Below are 16,925 nucleotides of genomic sequence, written 5' to 3' on the forward strand. Positions count from 1 at the left end.
AGGACTGAACTGATCGAGCCCGTCCTGAGTCCCCATCCACCTTCATTCCCTCTGGGCATGGCAGCTACAAAACTCCCCCTGCTTTTTGCCTCCAGGGTCTGGGACCGATGTCATTGCTCGGTGTGGGAGAGCGCAGGCAGTGTGTGCCGGTGCAGGCAGGCAGGAGCGGTGGGTGCAGGCGGCACAGTCAGGAGCGGTGGGTGCAGCGGGTGCAGGTGAGTGCAGGGGGTGCAGGTAGGAGCAGCGGGCGCAGGGGGAGCGGTGGGTGCAGGTGAGTGCAGCTCCAGCTCTTGCTTTGGCCAGGGCTTGCCAAGTGCTGCTGCTGCTTGGCCCTGGGGGGGGGCTTTGCTCTCACCTCCCTGCTATGGGGCTCGGTGGGGCGGGGGGCCCGCGGGGGGGGGGGTCAGGCTGTCCCTGCAGGGGCTGCATTCGGATGAGCTCTGTGTGGGGAAGCAGGTTGCAGAGAACGGGAGGAGGCGGTTTGGAAAAATACAGCCTGAAGTGATGGGGCAGAAAGGTGGGTTTTTTGCATTTGTGTTCCCAACGAAGGGCCACAGGGGGTGGGGGCTGCAGTCACGCCAGGGTCATCCCCTGACCTCCTCCAGCCCACTGGGAGCCCACCATCCCGGGTATTCCCTAAGAGCAATGCTGGGAGATCTATTTGCATCCCACCGAGCTGGAGCGAGTGCGGGATGGGGTGAGGGGGAGTTTGTCCCCACAGTGAAGCAGTCGTGGTGGGTTTCTGCCTCCCCTCATCCTGTCCCCGGGTCTCACCCCCACCCCAGGTCTCTCCCTGTTGCATTAAAACCTGCAAGAGGCAGTTGGTGCTGGGGGAGAGGGCAGGGGTCCGGACCCCCCGCTTGCCGAGCGGTCACAGATTGCGGCACGGGGACACGTGCTCCCTGCAACACGAAGCGGGTGTTTCCTGCTGGGATTATTTGGGTTTATCTCTGGTCATCTGCTCCCTGCGGCTGCCCTGTGGCCCCTGTCCCCTGCCAGCAGCATCACCTGGGCTTGGGGACATCCGCGTGGCCAAAGGTGCCCGTGCTCAGCGCAGGTTGAGGGGCGATGTTCTGGCCCTGAGCTCTGCAAAGTGGGGGACCCAGCTGGGGACAGGGACATGTGCTGAGCAACATCAGTCGTGTTTTGCCATTTGCATTAACGCGGTGCCCCCGGCGGGGAAGGGGCCTGCGGGGCTGCTCCCTCCATCCCCGTTGGCAGCCGCTGGCTCCGTGGCCATGCCGAAGGGGCAATGTGGCAGAGTTGTTCCTCAGCATGGGGGGGTGACCGCTCTGTGTCCCCCCACCTGGTGCTCCTCCAGAAAATCCCTTCTTCGAGAGGATGAAGGAGATGGGATCAGCCCCCGAAGTGACTTAGCCGTGGCGGTCCCGGTGGCAGGAGCCGGCAGCTCGCCAGCAGTGCCCGGCTGCCCGGTAATCGGCTTGTGCCTGTGCTGGGCATTAGGCACCGACCCCGGCTGTGGGTCACCGCTGTCCCCAAGGCAGCTGGGGCATCAGCAAGTGCTGGCAAATCCATTCAGCTCTTGGCTGCCCTCCGTATTTGCCCCCCCCGTGACTCTCAGTGGCCAAAAATCGTCTCGTGTCATTGCAAACAGTTATTCCCTGTGTCACCGGGGCACGCAGGGACCTGCGGGTAGTCCGGCTCCACGGTGGCAGCGGGAAACGTCCTTTGGCTGGTTTGGCTCTTGCCATGCAGGGTCCATGTGCAGCTGGAGCCACTTGGCATCACCAGTGGGGTCCCTCACGTTGGTGGTGGCCAGGCATCATCTCCTGGGCATCAGGCACGGGTGCCCTCAGCTCCTGCCACCTTCCTGGAGAGGGAGCAACATTTTAAGCAATTCAAGCAAAAAAAAAATAAATTAAGCATTATTGATGGTATTTTGCAGAAAGAAGCCCAAGGTGCTGCCAGTGCAAGGAGCTGTTGGCACGGGTAGTGCCAGCATGGCGTGTAGGAGCCCGGAGCTGCGGGAGGAGGGAGGACATCTCTGGGCACGTGGCAGGAGGTGGGGGTGCAGGTTTGGTGTTCCGCAGTGCCTTTTGGCTGAGAGAGGAACGTGGAGGAAATTGCTGCCTGAGTTTTTAATTTGAAACGAAAGGCTGTAAGAGATTTCACTGTAAATGTGATCTGAAAAAAATACGGTCTGTTAGCAGGAGGGGAGCGGCGCAGCATTTCTTTTAATGAAAGATTAAAACTCAGCCACAGGGGATGGCTCTCCTTAAACCACAGATGAAAATGAAAACTGTATCTCCGAGGTGGCTTTCACCGGGGACGTGGTGCTGTGCTGTGAGCCGGTGCTGCCCCGTCCGTGGGCTGGTGGGGAGAGCAGCATCCAAGGGAGCGTAATGGCTCACGCAGACCCAGAGAAAAACTGGTGTTTGTTGCTCCTGAGGAGCATCTGCCAAGGGCTGTCGGGGGAAAGCACTAAACTCCTTACGTGCTCCTGAACCATTCGTCCTATGCCAAGCTCAGCCTTCCCGTGCTGCAGGGAGCTGGCAGCAGTGGGGTCCGTCGCCCTGGCCCCCAGAGCCTCTCCGCTGGGAGGTGATTGTAGCTGCGGGTGATGCTGATGTCACCAGGACCGAGGGCACAGCGCTGCCTTAAATAAATAACTAAGGTTAATCCAGTGCCTGGGTGAACTGGTGTGCTGTGCCTGGGCCCCCAGGTTGGGTCCCTCTGCCGGGAGCTGCGGGGCTTGGCTGCTGCCAGGGGGCTCTGGGCGTCTGGGTGGACTTTGTCTGGGCTGCTTCTGGCGAAGGAAATGCACTTTTTGTTTTGTTTTAATTTTTCTGGAATGGTTTTGGACAATTGCTTTTCTAAAATAGACTCAATGAGAGGAAATCCATTTGTTAACCTGTCCCCGTTCAGGGGACTGGGAGGACAGGGCGCAGATACGGTGCTTCCTTGGTAGCTTTATTTACGATTGCATCTGCTTCAGAGCAAACCCAAACCTATAAATTAACGGCTGTGTTTTCTCTCCCCCCAACCCCCTCCTCTGTTCTTCAGGATTTAAACGGACAGAAGGAGCTGTGCCCACGTCTCTGCCACCTGAAGAAAGGCCCCAATGGCTACGGCTTCAACCTGCACAGCGAGAAGTCCCGGCCGGGGCAGTTCATCCGCTCGGTCGACCCTGACTCACCGGCCTCCAGGTCGGGGCTGCGGCCCCAGGACCGCCTGGTGGAGGTAACGGCACGAGGGCTCAGCACCTCCGGGGGCTCAGCACCTCCCTGCCCTCGGGCTTCCCTCAGTGTGTGCCACGCAGGGGTGTTCAATCCTGCCCCAGCTGGGTCCTGTTCCCCTCTGGCAGGTGGGAAGAGGGGTGGCAGAAGGGATGGGACCCTTGGGAAGCCTGAAGCCAAAACAGCGCCCTGTCCCATGACTTCTTCCATCAGATCCCCCCTCTGGATTCCTCTGTAATCTGTAAGACTCGTGCGGGTGCTTAAGCAGGGGCTTTGTGGCCCTTCCGCAGCTCGTTCAGCGCAGGCACTTGCCAGCACTGAAATCTGGATGCTGCGGGCACAGAGGAGGGTCAGAGCAGGCGAGCTGCTGCCCCTGCGCCCGTCTGGGTGGCTCGGGGGTGGCAGCGGGATTCCAGGGACAGGTTGGGTGCTTGGTGGGTGCCCATGTCCCTGCTGCAGCACAGTGAGCCCCGCAGTCGGTGGCATAGCCTGATGGCACTTGGTGCTGGAGCTGGATCTGCCCACTGCAGTGAAGGGGTCATGGGGACATGTGGGACCCATCCCACTGCCGGTGCTGGGGAGGGGGTGGCCCCCTGCCCAGCCACCCTCCGGTCTGCGTCCTGCCACGGGCAGAGCGGTGCTGATGCACTCGGGCAGGCGGCTGGAAAAAGCTTTGCAGAGGTTTTATGACACAAAACTGCAGAAGATAGCGAGGGGGAAATTGCTCTTGGAAGCATCTTCCTGGTTGCCGAGTGCTGGACAGCACAATTTTTGGTGGGGCTGGAAATCACCCTCCCTTGGCTTGTTTGTGTCATGTTTTTCCTGAAGAACGAGGCTCCCCGGTCCAGAGCTGCCCATGCCTGGGCAGAGGGACAGGCAGGGGCTGATCCAGCGGCCGGTGCCTCGGGCATGGCCACCATCACCCCTTTCACTGCAGGAGCAGTGGATGTCCCCTGCTTGGGGTGATGCGTGGCCCTTCCCCGGGAGGGTGAACCCCAAGACCCTCCCGCAGGGACCCAGCCGTGGCCCTCGCTGCCGGCACAGAGGGGGAACGGGGCTCGTGCTCCTGGCAGAAAGCACCGGTGTCCTGGGCAAGTTGGGGAAGTACTAAGACCAAAGCACTCGCCTGCTTTCTAGCCCTGTGAATAACTGTTCCGCAGCCGGTGGGAGCTGCTGCCTCTTCCCAGCACCTGAAAGTTTAATGGTGGGAGCAGCATGGCGCTGGGAGCGGGGTGCCGGTGGCGGCGGCTCCTGGCAGCGCGGTGTCACGGCGAGGGTTGTGTTATTTATTTATTGGTGCTTGGCAGAGCGCCTGGCACACACAAAGCAGCGAGGGGTGAGCTGGTGAGCTTGGAAACCCAATCCCCTCCGTACCGGCTCTTTGGGGCTTTGATAAATATTTGATGCCCCCCAGCCCTGTGCCGGGGTGGTGGGAGAGCAGCCCTGTGCTGCTTGGCCGAGCTCAACCAGGGGTGAGCACTGGGCATGGACCAGGGTGATCGGGAGCGGCAGGAGGATGGAGCAGGGTTACCAGCCAGCAGCTGAGGTTGCTGGCAGCCAGAGGGAGATGCAAAGCCTGGGGAGGGGGTTCCCTTTCCATCCCAACCCTTGCAGCCGTGTCCTGGCCCTCAGGACCTGCTTCTGCCCCACATTTGTGTTTAGGCGTCCCAAATGCAATGGGGAGCCCGAAGTTTGGAGCTGGCCCAGCTCAGGCTCTGCAGCGTTCACCTGCCTTGTCTTGTTGAGATGAGGAGGAGCAGCCAGTTCCCCTGGGTCGTGCCGAGGCTCTCACAGGGCTGGAGACCCTCCTGCTGGTCTTCAGCCCCCCCGACAGCCTCGGCATGACCCAGAGGAGCCGTGCTGCTCATCTGTGCCTCGAAGCAGCTCTGACTTTGCCGTGAGAGGGTCCGGGCTGGGCCAGGACCAGCCTTGTCCATTGTCCCACTTTGCTGGGACTGGTGGCAGCGTGCTGGGTGCTGCTGGGGCAGTGCCACCCTGGTGTAGCTCAGCACCCAGGGAAGGGGCTGGGCTGGGGTCACCTCACTCCCGGGCTCGGTCCCCAGCTCTGGCATCGGTGTGCTCTGCGCTTCAGGGTCTGGCACGGGAGAAGGCAGCTGTCTGTCTGCAGGCGGAGGAGGAATAAAAATGTGTTGATGCTGGTGAACCTGGACAGCCATGGCCCTGCAGGAGAGCAGGCGTGTAACGTGCAGTTACAGCGTTCTGTGTGGCTTAGGAAAATAAACAAAATGTGCTGTCCGCTTCTCCTAACGAAGGCATTTCTGTGCTAGGCGGATTTCTCAAGTCTTTGATTTGTTTCAGAAGGCTGTAGGAATGGAGTAGCTGTTTTTAAGAGGAGGAGGCTGTGCCGCTCCTGGTGGTCTCTGCATCACCAGCACCCTCTGCCCTTCCCAGTCCAGGCTGAATTAGCACATGGCCGCACTGTGCTGCGGACAGGCACCTTCAGATGCTGAAGGCAGGGCGGGCAGCGGAGGGTGGGTTGAGTTTTGCCAGAGATGGGCTGGAGCACTGAAAAGAGTTTGTCACACAAAAGCAGGTCCAGCATTGAGGGGCTGGGCGGTGCAGAGACCTTCTCCTGCGGGACAAAGGATGAGTTGTTCCCCGCTGTGAATAGTGCCTCGAAATCACGATTGTCCCCTCGCTGCAGGGAACGATTGGCAGCGTGAGATCACGTTCCCTGGGTAGGTCCTAGCTCGCATGCAGGGAAGGGAGAAATGAATCCATGTGGCAGGCGTGGGGATTCACGCACTGGGGACATGGGAAATCCACAGTTTTCCATCATGGAGGGATGAACAATGGTGTGGTGATGCCACAGTCGCCTGGGCAGGGACGGGGAGCAGGATGCACTGGTGGCACCCAGGCCGCTGCCTGTGTGCATGGTTGCAGCATCCTGAGATACCTGGGGCACATCCAAGGTGAAGGCCGGAATGGCTGCAGAGGGCAGCCAGAGCAAGAGTGTTCTGGCAGGACCTGGGTGGTTCAGGTGGTGGCAGAGCCTGGGGTCTTTGATCCCCAATGGACATGTGTGGGATGTGGGCAGAGGTGTGCAGTAACACGAGGGATGCTCGGGCAGAGGTGTGCAGTAACACGAGGGATGCTCGGGCAGAGGTGTGCAGTAACACGAGGGATGCTCGGGCAGAGGTGTGCAGTAACACGAGGGATGCTCGGGCAGAGGTGTGCAGTAACACGAGGGATGCTCGGGCAGAGGTGTGCAGTAACACGAGGGATGCTCGGGCAGGGGCAGAGGTGTGCAGTAACACGAGGGATGCTCTGGCGAAAAGGCACCGAGTAGGCTGGGGGGGCAGTAGGAGGCCATGGCTGGCTTGAGAGGGGGAAGGAAAAAACCTGTAGCCTTCCTGTCATCTCAAAGGAAATTAAAAAATGGAAAATCCCATCCCTTAGGGCAGGGGTCCTCAAACTTTTTAACCAGGGGGCCGGCGCATGGATGAAGGGGCAGGAGGTCATCTGCGGCTGCTTGGTTTCCCCCCCCAACCCCTGGCGGGGGGTTCTGTAAATACTGGGGGCTGGGTTGAGGACCCTGGGGGGCCGTATCCAGCCCGTGGGACGTAGTTTGAGGACCCCTGCCTTAGGGGATGAGGAGGCTGCTTGGGAGTCTGTGGGCTGGGACTAGCATCTCTGCAGCAGAGGCCACAGACTTGGGCTCTGATGCTGTTGCTTTGCAGGTGAATGGCATAAATGTGGAAGGCTTGCGGCACTCGGAGGTGGTGTCCCACATTAAGTCCAGGGAGAATGAAGCCAGGCTGCTGGTGGTGGACCCCGAAACGGATGATTACTTTAAGAAGCTGGGGGTGACCCCCACAGAGGAGCACACCAAAGGTGAGACCTTGCTTTCCCTGGGTGACCCTATGCTATTCCCATGACTCACCGTGGCATGGGTGGGATTTCAGAAGCGAGGGAGTCATGTTTCCCTTCTGTCTCATCCCTTGGTAGTTTCCTGAGCACCACCCAGCTATTTATAAATAGTGAGAATACTTCCTAAGCTAGCCAAAACCCAATTTGTTATTTTTACACGGTGAATAATTAACTTAGGAACTTGCTGCCAAGTAGAGGGTGGTGGGATTTGGGGGGAGCTGCGTGCTCCGTGAGGGATGCTCGGATGGGACCGGCCCATCTGGCTGGGGCTGGGAAGCCTCTCTGGCAATGCTGCCAGCCCCTCGGTGGCCACCCGCCCCCCTGGGCGAGGGGGTGCCTGGTGTCAGAGCCCGGGGACCCCCAGGGTCCGGGTGAGCAGAGCGGTCTGCCCAGGGGGCTGAGCTGGGATCTGGGGAGGGAGAGTGCCATAAATCCCCCATTGCTGTTTGCTCTGGTGAAGGAGCCTGAGGGTGCATCGAGACATACCAGAGCAAACACTGTGTGCATGCAAGGGGAAGGGTTTTACGCCACAGCGATCAGAAGGGTGGCTGTTGTGGGAAATACTTCCCTCGCTGCTGAAACCTGGCAGAGAAAGCTGCCCGTCCACTCCCCAACCTGTTGTGCTGCAGCTCCCGGGTGGGGAGGGAGAGGGGCGCTCCCAGCCCGTCCTGCCCCGGCTGAATGGGGAGCTCTGTTTCCCAATACAGCTGTTCCTTATCTGTTCCGCGCTCCTGCTCCCTCGGATGCTCAATGGGGAGATTTATCCAAAGAAATGGGTCAGACAATGCCGGAGCGCACGGGGCGAAAGCGGTGTCAGATGCTCTGCATGGGTTCGAGGAGGAGCTGGGGCGAGAGCTGTCTGCTGGCAGGAGCCATAAAGGAGCCCTTGTTCCCTGGGGTGGGGACGCAGCTAGGGCCACCGCGGGGGGTGCGGGGGGTGCTCGAGCCCCCGCCTTGGCCCTGCGGCTCTCACTGCCACCTTGACGCATTTGTCAGAGATCAGGGACTGGGACTGCCTGGCTGGTGACAGTACGTGTGTTGGTGACACGGTGCTCTGGTGAATTCTCTTGTTGGCAGGATAAGAGGAAATAATAATTGCACTCTTTAATCAAACTGCTTTGACCTCAAGCTGACACCTTCGAAGTCTTACAGCTGATCCTAAGCACCCCAGTGTTTTAGCCAATGAGTGTATTTTAAGAGCTGGGTGCTTCTCAGAATTAAGGAAATATGAAAGTATTTCCAGACGTGCCAAATTTTGAAATCACTTTTTTTAAAGTCCAGTTCCATTTTAATATTGCTTGTGACTTGAAGCTTGCTTCTCGTTTTAATAACATTATCTTTTAGCTTCTTATGATGCCAGAAGCTTTAGTATCATTTCTGCTGCGAGCTGACTTCCTTCTGATGACTGTTGCTCAGAGCCTGTCGTCCTGTAAACACAAGTCTGACATGCGGTATGGTAAAACACTCCAGGATCCCGACACCCTAACTGAGGCTTTTGCACCAGCACACTCTCAAAATTATGATTTGGCTTTATTTTTCTTAAACGCAAAGGTGCCGTGATTGGCACAAGGAATCCCTGCAGCTCGCACTGGTGCAGCCCCCACGTGGGTCCTTTGGAAAGCCCAGCAGGGTCTGTAGGTGGTGCGGGCAGGCTGGTGGCTCCGTGAGCCGCCCGGCGTTCGTGCGGGTGCAGGCTGTGCTTGGCACCCTGCGCCGTGCCTGCTTTGCTGGATTTCGGGTTACGCAGCAACGTGCATCCACATCATTGTCTTCTGCCGGAGAGATGCACAGAGCGAGGGCCTTGCCCTGAGAAGCATTCATGCTCGACATAATTCAGTTATTAATCCTGTCACAGTTAACACATCTGTTAGCCTGGGACGGATGAGATGTGGTAATGCCATTAGCAATGGCTTGATCGTGGTGACTGGTAGCTTATCTGTGTAGAATTTGCCATCGTGTGGAATATTAGTAGTACAAATCGTCAAAAGTGAGCAAAAAAGATGCGAGGGTACCTGGGGAGCGAGGAGGTTGCCACACAGTTGTGACACCAACAAGATGCTGCTTTCTGTGAAGAACATTGGGTTGTTATTTAAGATTTCTGATTAAACAGCTCCTGAAGAAAAATTACTAAACAGTCAAAACAAATGGGAGTGCGCTGAAGTTAGTGCTTATAGAAAAAGGTGACTTGGCTCTCTTCCTGGAAGGTGTTTTCTTCTGATGAAAACAGGGTGAAATCAGGGATATTGGAAAGAATTTGGTTCTGGAAGGGGGAGAAAGGGGGACAGGCAGGCTTCTGCCTGGGCTGGGAAGCAGCACAGGGCAAAGGCAAGAGACAGGACACACTGAGCTGGTGGGGTGGGCAGGGGAGAAGGCAGGCTCGGCACGGCCGGGTGGGCGATGCTGAGGGATGCCTTGCCTGGGACCCAAGGGCAGCAATCCCAGCTGAGTGTGTTTACCACGTGTTTTGCCTGTGTGGTCCATAGGTGTGGTGCCTCAGCCCATGACAAACGGATCCGCACAGACTCAGGTGAGTACTTGCCTGCTCCAGGGGTGGCTGGGCAGCATCCTGGGGCAGCTCGGTTTTGGAGTGAGCAAGAGGGATCAGGGGTGAGAGGCCAGGCTCCTGGCATGCCAGCTTTCCCTGACTCCTTCCAGTGACACACAAGCCTGTCAGAATGACTTGCCAGCCTGCAGAGCAGAGGGATGCTCCTGATGTCCCCAAGGCTCGTTTATCTCAGCTTAACTGCTGCTGGCTGATTTCAGTTGCTTCCTGCTGCAGATTTAATGTAGGGGTTGAACAAGGCTGGTTTCAGCCCCATTTAATCATCACTGTCCCCCGTGATGGAGTGGGGAGGCGCTGGCAGGACAGGGACTGCGCTCTGCCTGGTGGGAGAGAGCGGCTCTGCCAGCAAATCCCAGGGAGCTCCCATGTGTGCATGCATGTGCGTGGGCACACGTGTGTGCAGGGTCCCTTCAGCAGGACCCCCCTCTCCAGGCTCTGTTCCTGTCCCAGGACAAGCCAGGCATTGCTCTCTGCCTGGCAGGGCAGCTGGGATGTCCATCCCCACCAGGACTGAGCATTTTTCTGCTTAGCTTTTAATTTTTTTTCTAATTCTGTCTTTGTGCAAATGGAACTAACATGTTCATTTCCACTAGCTGAATGGAGGATCCACGTCTTCATCTCACAGCGACCTTCAGAGTCCTGGGAAGGAATCAGAGGTAAAACCCCCAGATGTCCCCCCTCCCTTTTACATACCGCTGTAGGTACATGCCTGCCTTATGGCACCATGTAACGGTGCATTTTCAGTTTCGGCTCTCGGACTTGACTACCCTTGTATCCATCCAGCAAACAAAAATCCAGAGTTTGCTTTCATCCCTTGCACTGTAGATGTGCACGAAACGGAGCTGTGAGCTGTCGGCAGCTCCTGGTTCCAGCACAGAGGTGGCCGCGCTGCTGGGATGGCTCCGTAACTCCTCCAGGCAGCTGGTCCAGGGCTTGGGACCCTCGGGGGGGATGCAAGGTGGCCGTGCCCCCAGCTCACAGCCTGGTGTGCTTATTCAAGCCACCACCCCCTTCAGTTTGTGTTCATTAAGTCAGAGCAAAGCTGGAGCCATCATCTTGCTGCGCTGGTGGAAGACCCGCCCATGGTTATCAGCAGGGTCTGTGAAATCATGATTTTGGAGTTCCGCATGCGTGGTAGGGCAGCAGTGCCGCAGGCGGGCTTTAAAATGTTTCCTTAAATTGAAGGTCATGATTCTGTATGTTTGCCCACTACAGACGTGAGCGCGGTGCTTGTGGAGCGTGGCCGTGCAGCTCCGCGGTGCAGCCGCCTCTCCCCGAGCCCGGCTCCTGGGGCAACCCCCTCTGCCCTGCCTGGCACCCCGACCAGACGCTGGCAAAGCCTCGGCACAGATGCCACGAGCTGCTGCCACAGGGATGTCCTTTCCCCCCTTTGCCCAGGGGACAGCCAAGCTCGTGGCGTCGCGTGGCCTTGGCCAGCAGCAGCAGATGTCCCATATATTAACAGATGGGGTTTGCGAGGGTGCGGATGCTGCTCTGTCCCGGCTCTGGGAGCACTCACGCATGCTCCGTGCTCATCCCTTCAGGCATCGTGACCTCGGGGAGGAGATGGTGCTGCCCCAAGCCGGGCAGCCCGGAGCAGCCCAGAACGTCAAGGGGTAACGGCAACAAGTTAATTGGCACTTTGTCGGGCAGTGACTCATGCTCTAATAGTTTGAAAGGAGGTGTAAGATGAAAGGATGCCTACAAGAGTTGTGGATCTTCAGTGTAATTGTACTGACGAGCTACAGGGCAGGAGGCTAGGCTGGGAAGCCAGGAGGAGCTGAGCTGTGAGGTTCAAGTGCTGCTAACAGGAACAAGGCAGGCTAAAATTTAAAAAAGCCAAGCTGCTTTTTGCTTGGAGCACGGTGAATTTATTGGTGTTTAAAGGAGCTGCTCAAGCTGGGAGGAGTGTGGGTTTGGTGGCCACAGGGCTGGGGCTGTTTTGCTGGTGGAACCTGGCTGAATGCCGCAGCGAAGGGCCAGAGAAGAGGCAGACCTCACTGTGCAAGGCGAGCAAGCGACCAAAATAAAACACAAGGCATGGATTGGTATTCCCTCAGTGTTATTAATTTAGCAGAGTTTTTTTCTTTTTCTTGAAATAATAAGTAGGAGCTTTCTAAAGCACTTAAAAATGTATCCTTAGCATGAGATTCTGCTAAAAGTAGGGGAATGTCTCTGTGCAGGGACCCTGGGGGGGGGTGTCCCTGCTGGTTCTTGGTGCTGGTACTGCCCCCTGCCCCGAGACGGCTGGGAGCAGGAGCCTGACGGCAGCAAGTGCTCACGCAGCCTCCTCTGAGCTCCCAGAGCCTCTGAAACATCTCGAACACCAGCTGCGTCCCAGAGCTGTGGCCAAACGCCTGCAGTCTGGCATCTCTGTTTCTATCTGAGCATTAAATAATACATGTCCTGATCCAGTGGCTTCTGCCTTTGGAAAACCAGGCTGTGTCCTGGTGCCCAAGCACAGCAGTTCCTCCCATGGAGTCACCTTTGGGCTGTTTCAGGGATCACTGTCCCACCTTTGCACTAGCAACCAGAGTCCCAGGGGGTGGCAAGGTGGCCGTGCCCCCAGCTCACAGCCTGGTGTGCTTATTCAAGCCACCACCTCCTTCAGTTTGTGTTCATTAAGTCAGAGCAAAGCTGGAGCCATCATCTTGCCGCGCTGGTGGAAGACTCGCCCATGGTTATCAGCAGGGTCTGTGAAATCATGATTTTGGAGTTCCGCATGCGTGGTAGGGCAGCGGTGCCGCAGGCGGGCTTTAAAATGTTTCCTTAAATTGAAGGTCATGATTCTGTATGTTTGCCCACTACAGACATGAGCGCGGTGCTTGTGGAGCGTGGCCGTGCAGCTCCGTGGTGCAGCCGCCTCTCCCCAAGCCCGGCTCCTGGGGCAACCCCCTCTGCCCTGCCTGGCACCCCGACCAGGCGCTGGCAAAGCCTCGGCACAGGTGCCATCAGTCAAGCAGGAGCTTTAGATTGAGCCTGCTACGGAGCGTGCTGCCCGCTGAAACCAGCTCTGATGAGCCACGTCCCCGCAGGGATGATGCTTCCCAGACCAGTGGGGTTTGAGGGGCTTGGAGACCCAGTGCTGGCTCCGGCCCCAGCAGGGGTGCAACGAGGTAAAGGCATTTTGGCTAGGACGTTCATTGTACCCGAGGATGTGGTGGCCCCTTCACCCGCTGCAGGAGCAGGAGGGTTGGGGTTAGTGGAGGAGCACCAGGGGGGTTCTGGTTGAGGGCACATCGCGGCACTGGCAGTGACTTTAGAAAGGAAAGTTGATTATTTTTTCTTTTAGAATAACAGTATCTTTGTAATAAGCAGATGGAAAGATGCTGTTTTCCATACAGTTCCCAAAGCAAACACTGCTCTGCCTGGTGCCCGTGGGCGTCCGTGGGCAGAGCCAGCTGGGTGGGCACACAGGCAGGCACTGCTGCCCTCCTCGCGCCCCATCCCACCCCAGTTAGCCACAGGTGGGCACGGGGGGCCTTGGCACAGCCCTTCCCTGCGAGCCCTGAGGCTCACCGTTTGCTCCCTCATCCCTGCTCTCTGCCTACACCGGGGGCTTATTTTTCATTTTTGCAGCAGACAAGCGGAGCAGCTCATTCTCCCGCTGGCAGCAGCTTCTGTGTTTCTGCTTTTTCACTTCCAGCTGTGGCAGCCACACATTCTTCGGGTGGGAGGAAAAAAAATAAACCACCACAACCCACCCCCACCCCCCAAAATTCTGTGGCCACATGGATGCTGACAGTGAAAAGCCACCCTGCACTCTCGCTTACCGTGCACGCTGGAGGATACACCTCCTGCCCCACGGGGCCACGTGGGGTGAGACGCTGTGGGACACCACGGCGGTGAGGCCGCTGCCGTGGGCTGACCTCTTGTCTCCCTTCTCCATGCAGGATGGAGATGCAGAGAAGAAGGACCCCTTTGAGGAGAGCGGTCTGACCCTGAGCCCCACGGCTGCCGAGGCCAAGGAGAAGGTGCGGGCCAAGCGGGTGAAGAAGAGAGCTCCGCAGATGGACTGGAACAAGAAGCGAGAGATTTTCAGCAATTTCTGAACCTTGCCTGGTGGCTGCCGTCCGCCGCTCTCCTGCCCCTGCCTCAGCTCGGACGTTTCTGAGGTGCCTACGCCCTGTCCTTCAGTGTCCACGTGAGATGCTTTGTGCTCTGCTCTTCACTGGTTGCTTTTACAAGGCGTATTTTAAAGTCCTTTTTTTTTTTATTTTTTATTATTATTATTGTTATTATTGTTACTCACCAGCGATTCTCATAAGACAAATGTGACCAAAGCTCCTTTTCTTGCTTGCTCTGGCTGCCTGCCATCCCCCGTTCCTATGAGAAAGGACTGGAAGAGTTTTAACTGTTGTTTCCTACCTGTATCATTTAGGCTTCTATTACTTTTTTTTTTTCTCCTTTTTTATTTGGGGTGTTTGTTTTGGTTTTGTGGGTGTCCCAGACTGAGCCCCATGGGATGCTCTGTGCCCCTGTCTCATGGCCCTATGCCCCGCAGTGGTGGGGGCCCGCAGGGTGGGCTGTACCTGGCACCCCCTCCCCATCACCCCGTCTGCAGCATCAACTACTCACACGACGGGAAAATGGACAATGGCTGTAAATCGCTCTTGTTGGCTTTGCTATTGGATGGAAAAGTTTGTTTTGTCATTTTTATTTTATTTTTTTTAACAAAGTCCCATATGTTTTTAGTTAGTTTAGGAACCTCCCTCCCCACCAGTGACTTCTGCCCCAGCAATAAAAGCCCCTTTTTCATCCCCAACAGCTCTGCAGAGGAGAGAGGGCAGGATTTAAAAACAAACCCCAAACCCAACAGCCCAAATGCCACAGGCCTGACCCTTTGCAGCTGTCGATGCAGCGCTGAGCAGCAGGGGAAGGCAGGGAAGGGGCCAGTCCTGCCCCGTGGTGCAAGGGGCAGTGCTGCCGGCCCAGCTCCAGCAGCCTTGCAGGAAGACAAGATCCATGAGATGCTACAAAACCTCTTTGGACAGGCCCGAGAGTGAGCACAACCCAGCATGTTTCCAGGGAAGAACGTGGGGATGCGGCTGTAGCTGTGCGCTTGGCGCTGGGGCAGTGGGGCTGAGCGGTGGCTGTGCCTGGGTGCTGGGTCTGCGTCCCGCCTGGGTCGTTATTTCTGGGCTGGTGTTTGATGCCTCCAGCCCTTGGGAATAACCGAGTCCGTCTCGTCATCGGGAGGGCGTCCTCTGAAGCCACGGGGTCCCTGCGGGGCTGGCTATGAAGCAGGCAGTGGCGTGATGGCATGGGCAGTCGCTTGGGCTTTCTGTGGCCTCCTTTAGAAACACCCTGCTCGTGGCGTTAGACCTCAAACACGTATCCTGAAAGCATTACAAATTAAGCCCATTTAAGCTCTTATTTACAGCCAAGGGCAAGTAATGGAGGGAAGGTGACTATGCTGAACTACATCACACTCTCGCAGGTGGCAGAGGAGTTTTACCAGGGCAGGGTCCCGGCTGTGATGGGGCTGGCCCCCTCCCTCCCATGATCCGGCAGCTCCCCGAGTCCAGCTGTGGCAGCTGCCCAGTATTCAGCTCAAATGCCACGGCAGCAGTGGGAAGGGACTGGGCACAGCAAGACAGTAGAGTACAAAACCACTTTCCTCAGCTAAAAGTGAATGGCAACAATCACTGGGACAGCGATGACTATTTTAAAACACATGGCTGTGGTTTTTGCCCTGCGTTAGTCCAGCACCGTTTGTGCTACAAGCCTTTGGGTTAGTCAGTGCGCTATGGATATTGTAATGGCTCTGTGTGTATTTCCTAAATATTGAACTAAAAGGTGCCTTATAACACTGCCGTCCTCGGCAGCAGCTTGAGGCTCGGCACAGCGGCGGGTGGGTGCGACCGCAGCAGCAGAGCCAGAACATTTGGCTTCACTGTGTGGAGCAGCTGATGCCCGTGGCCATTAGCTGGCTGGGAGGAGAGCATGGAGAGCCTCAGGGGTGAAGGAGATGAGTTCTCGTTTGTGAAAGTTATCTTTTTAGGAATGTTGATGGGCTGAACAGGTTGAAAATAATGACTTTGGAGAGGAACTGGTGCAGGTGTTTGGCTATCGGTGACAAGACTGGCAGCAGGATGGTAGCTCAGGATGTGGAGAGGTTTGCTTCCCCTCCAGGACTGCCATTAACAAGACACCTCTTCCCTACCCCACTTCAAAGACAATTACCTGCTCTCTTTTTGGCCCCTAAAATACTTGCTTCTATAAATCAGTAAGCTTTTGAAGGAGCCCTTCTTTTTCATGGTATGCACGTTGCTTCCCGTGCCTGCATAGCCAAACCCCAGGCAGTGCCCCAGTCTGCGCAGGGCAGAGCGTTCCCCGTAACACTGACCTAAATGTTGCATTCTCTGATGCATGTCAGAGAGCAAAGACCTGTTTGTAAATACCACATTTCTCATACAAGACTGGGCCACTGTAGTTGAGGGGGGGGAAAAAAAAGAGCATGTAGTTTTGAATGCAGATAAAAAGAAATCAGGTGTGCAAGTCTGTACTGATAAGATTTTAAAATCTTAATCTCTGCTTAGTCCATGGAAACTGCTCCTGGTTAAAGCACTTACTGTATTTCTGACATCTTGTAGCTCAGTAGTAATTACTCAGTTCCTGTACATTTAACTTGGAAAAAAAATCAATGAAGTATAAGGCTGTCAACTGCATTGCAAAAACATAATGTACACTGTAATGTCAGTAATAAACTTTGTTTTCCCATGTACTGAGTACTTATTTGCTCGTTCTTCATCTGTTTGGTAGGGAACTTCAGAGCGGAATTACAGCCTTCTTTAGCACATTATAAACTTTGTTTCCTCCCTTGCCTGTTTAAAGAGTAGCTGAAGTAATTCCTTTGAAGCTCTACAATGAAGTCAGCACTGCCCTTTCTTTGAAGAACAAAACACGGACGGTGGTGGTGTCCCTTCTGTCAGCTTCTGAGGCACACATGAGCCTGGCTCCTGTGGCCACTGTAACCCTTGCTGGCACACACAGAACTGAGTGCGACACTGGCTCTTCTCCTGCCTGCCCTGCTCTGCATCACCCTCTGCTCTTCTACCAGGACCCCAAAGGTCACTTATCGAGGCGATGGCCTCCTCTGATCCTGCTTTGTGAAGTCTTCAGTTACACCTTACTCACTGTGGTGCCCCTTGCCGCCCAGGCCAGGCAGGCAGCTTGGCAGGTTGCTGTTGCTTGCTTTCGGCTGGCAGGGCTGGTTGCTGTGGTCTTACGCTTTGGTGAGGTCATCCATGCTCTCCTCCCCCTGCCCTGCA

The 16,925-nt window shown here is 56.4% G+C and overlaps 1 protein-coding gene and 2 long non-coding RNA genes across 3 annotated transcripts in view; 2 read left to right on the top strand and 1 right to left on the bottom strand.

Annotated features, from left to right (window-relative positions):
- SLC9A3R2 (SLC9A3 regulator 2) overlaps nt 1-16,378 on the top strand; it is a 40,601-nt gene extending 24,223 nt beyond the window's left edge. Inside the window, exons 3-7 of the mRNA XM_040590252.1 lie at nt 3,025-3,201; nt 6,899-7,052; nt 9,572-9,615; nt 10,245-10,307; nt 13,545-16,378. Of these exons, the coding sequence (XP_040446186.1) occupies nt 3,025-3,201; nt 6,899-7,052; nt 9,572-9,615; nt 10,245-10,307; nt 13,545-13,703 (597 nt within the window). The 3' untranslated portion in view covers nt 13,704-16,378. The remainder of the gene's footprint in view (nt 1-3,024; nt 3,202-6,898; nt 7,053-9,571; nt 9,616-10,244; nt 10,308-13,544) is intronic.
- On the top strand, nt 3,210-6,452 carry LOC121086458. The gene is made up of 2 exons (XR_005827375.1): nt 3,210-6,257; nt 6,423-6,452. It is a non-coding gene; the product is annotated as an uncharacterized LOC121086458 (long non-coding RNA).
- On the bottom strand, nt 11,037-13,538 carry LOC121086457. The gene is made up of 2 exons (XR_005827374.1): nt 13,425-13,538; nt 11,037-12,908 (listed from the first exon to the last, which is right to left on the bottom strand). It is a non-coding gene; the product is annotated as an uncharacterized LOC121086457 (long non-coding RNA).
- Nucleotides 16,379-16,925: the final 547 nt, after the last annotated feature.

Source organism: Falco naumanni, chromosome 4 (genome assembly GCF_017639655.2).
Source record: "Falco naumanni isolate bFalNau1 chromosome 4, bFalNau1.pat, whole genome shotgun sequence".
Classification (NCBI taxonomy): domain Eukaryota; kingdom Metazoa; phylum Chordata; class Aves; order Falconiformes; family Falconidae; genus Falco; species Falco naumanni.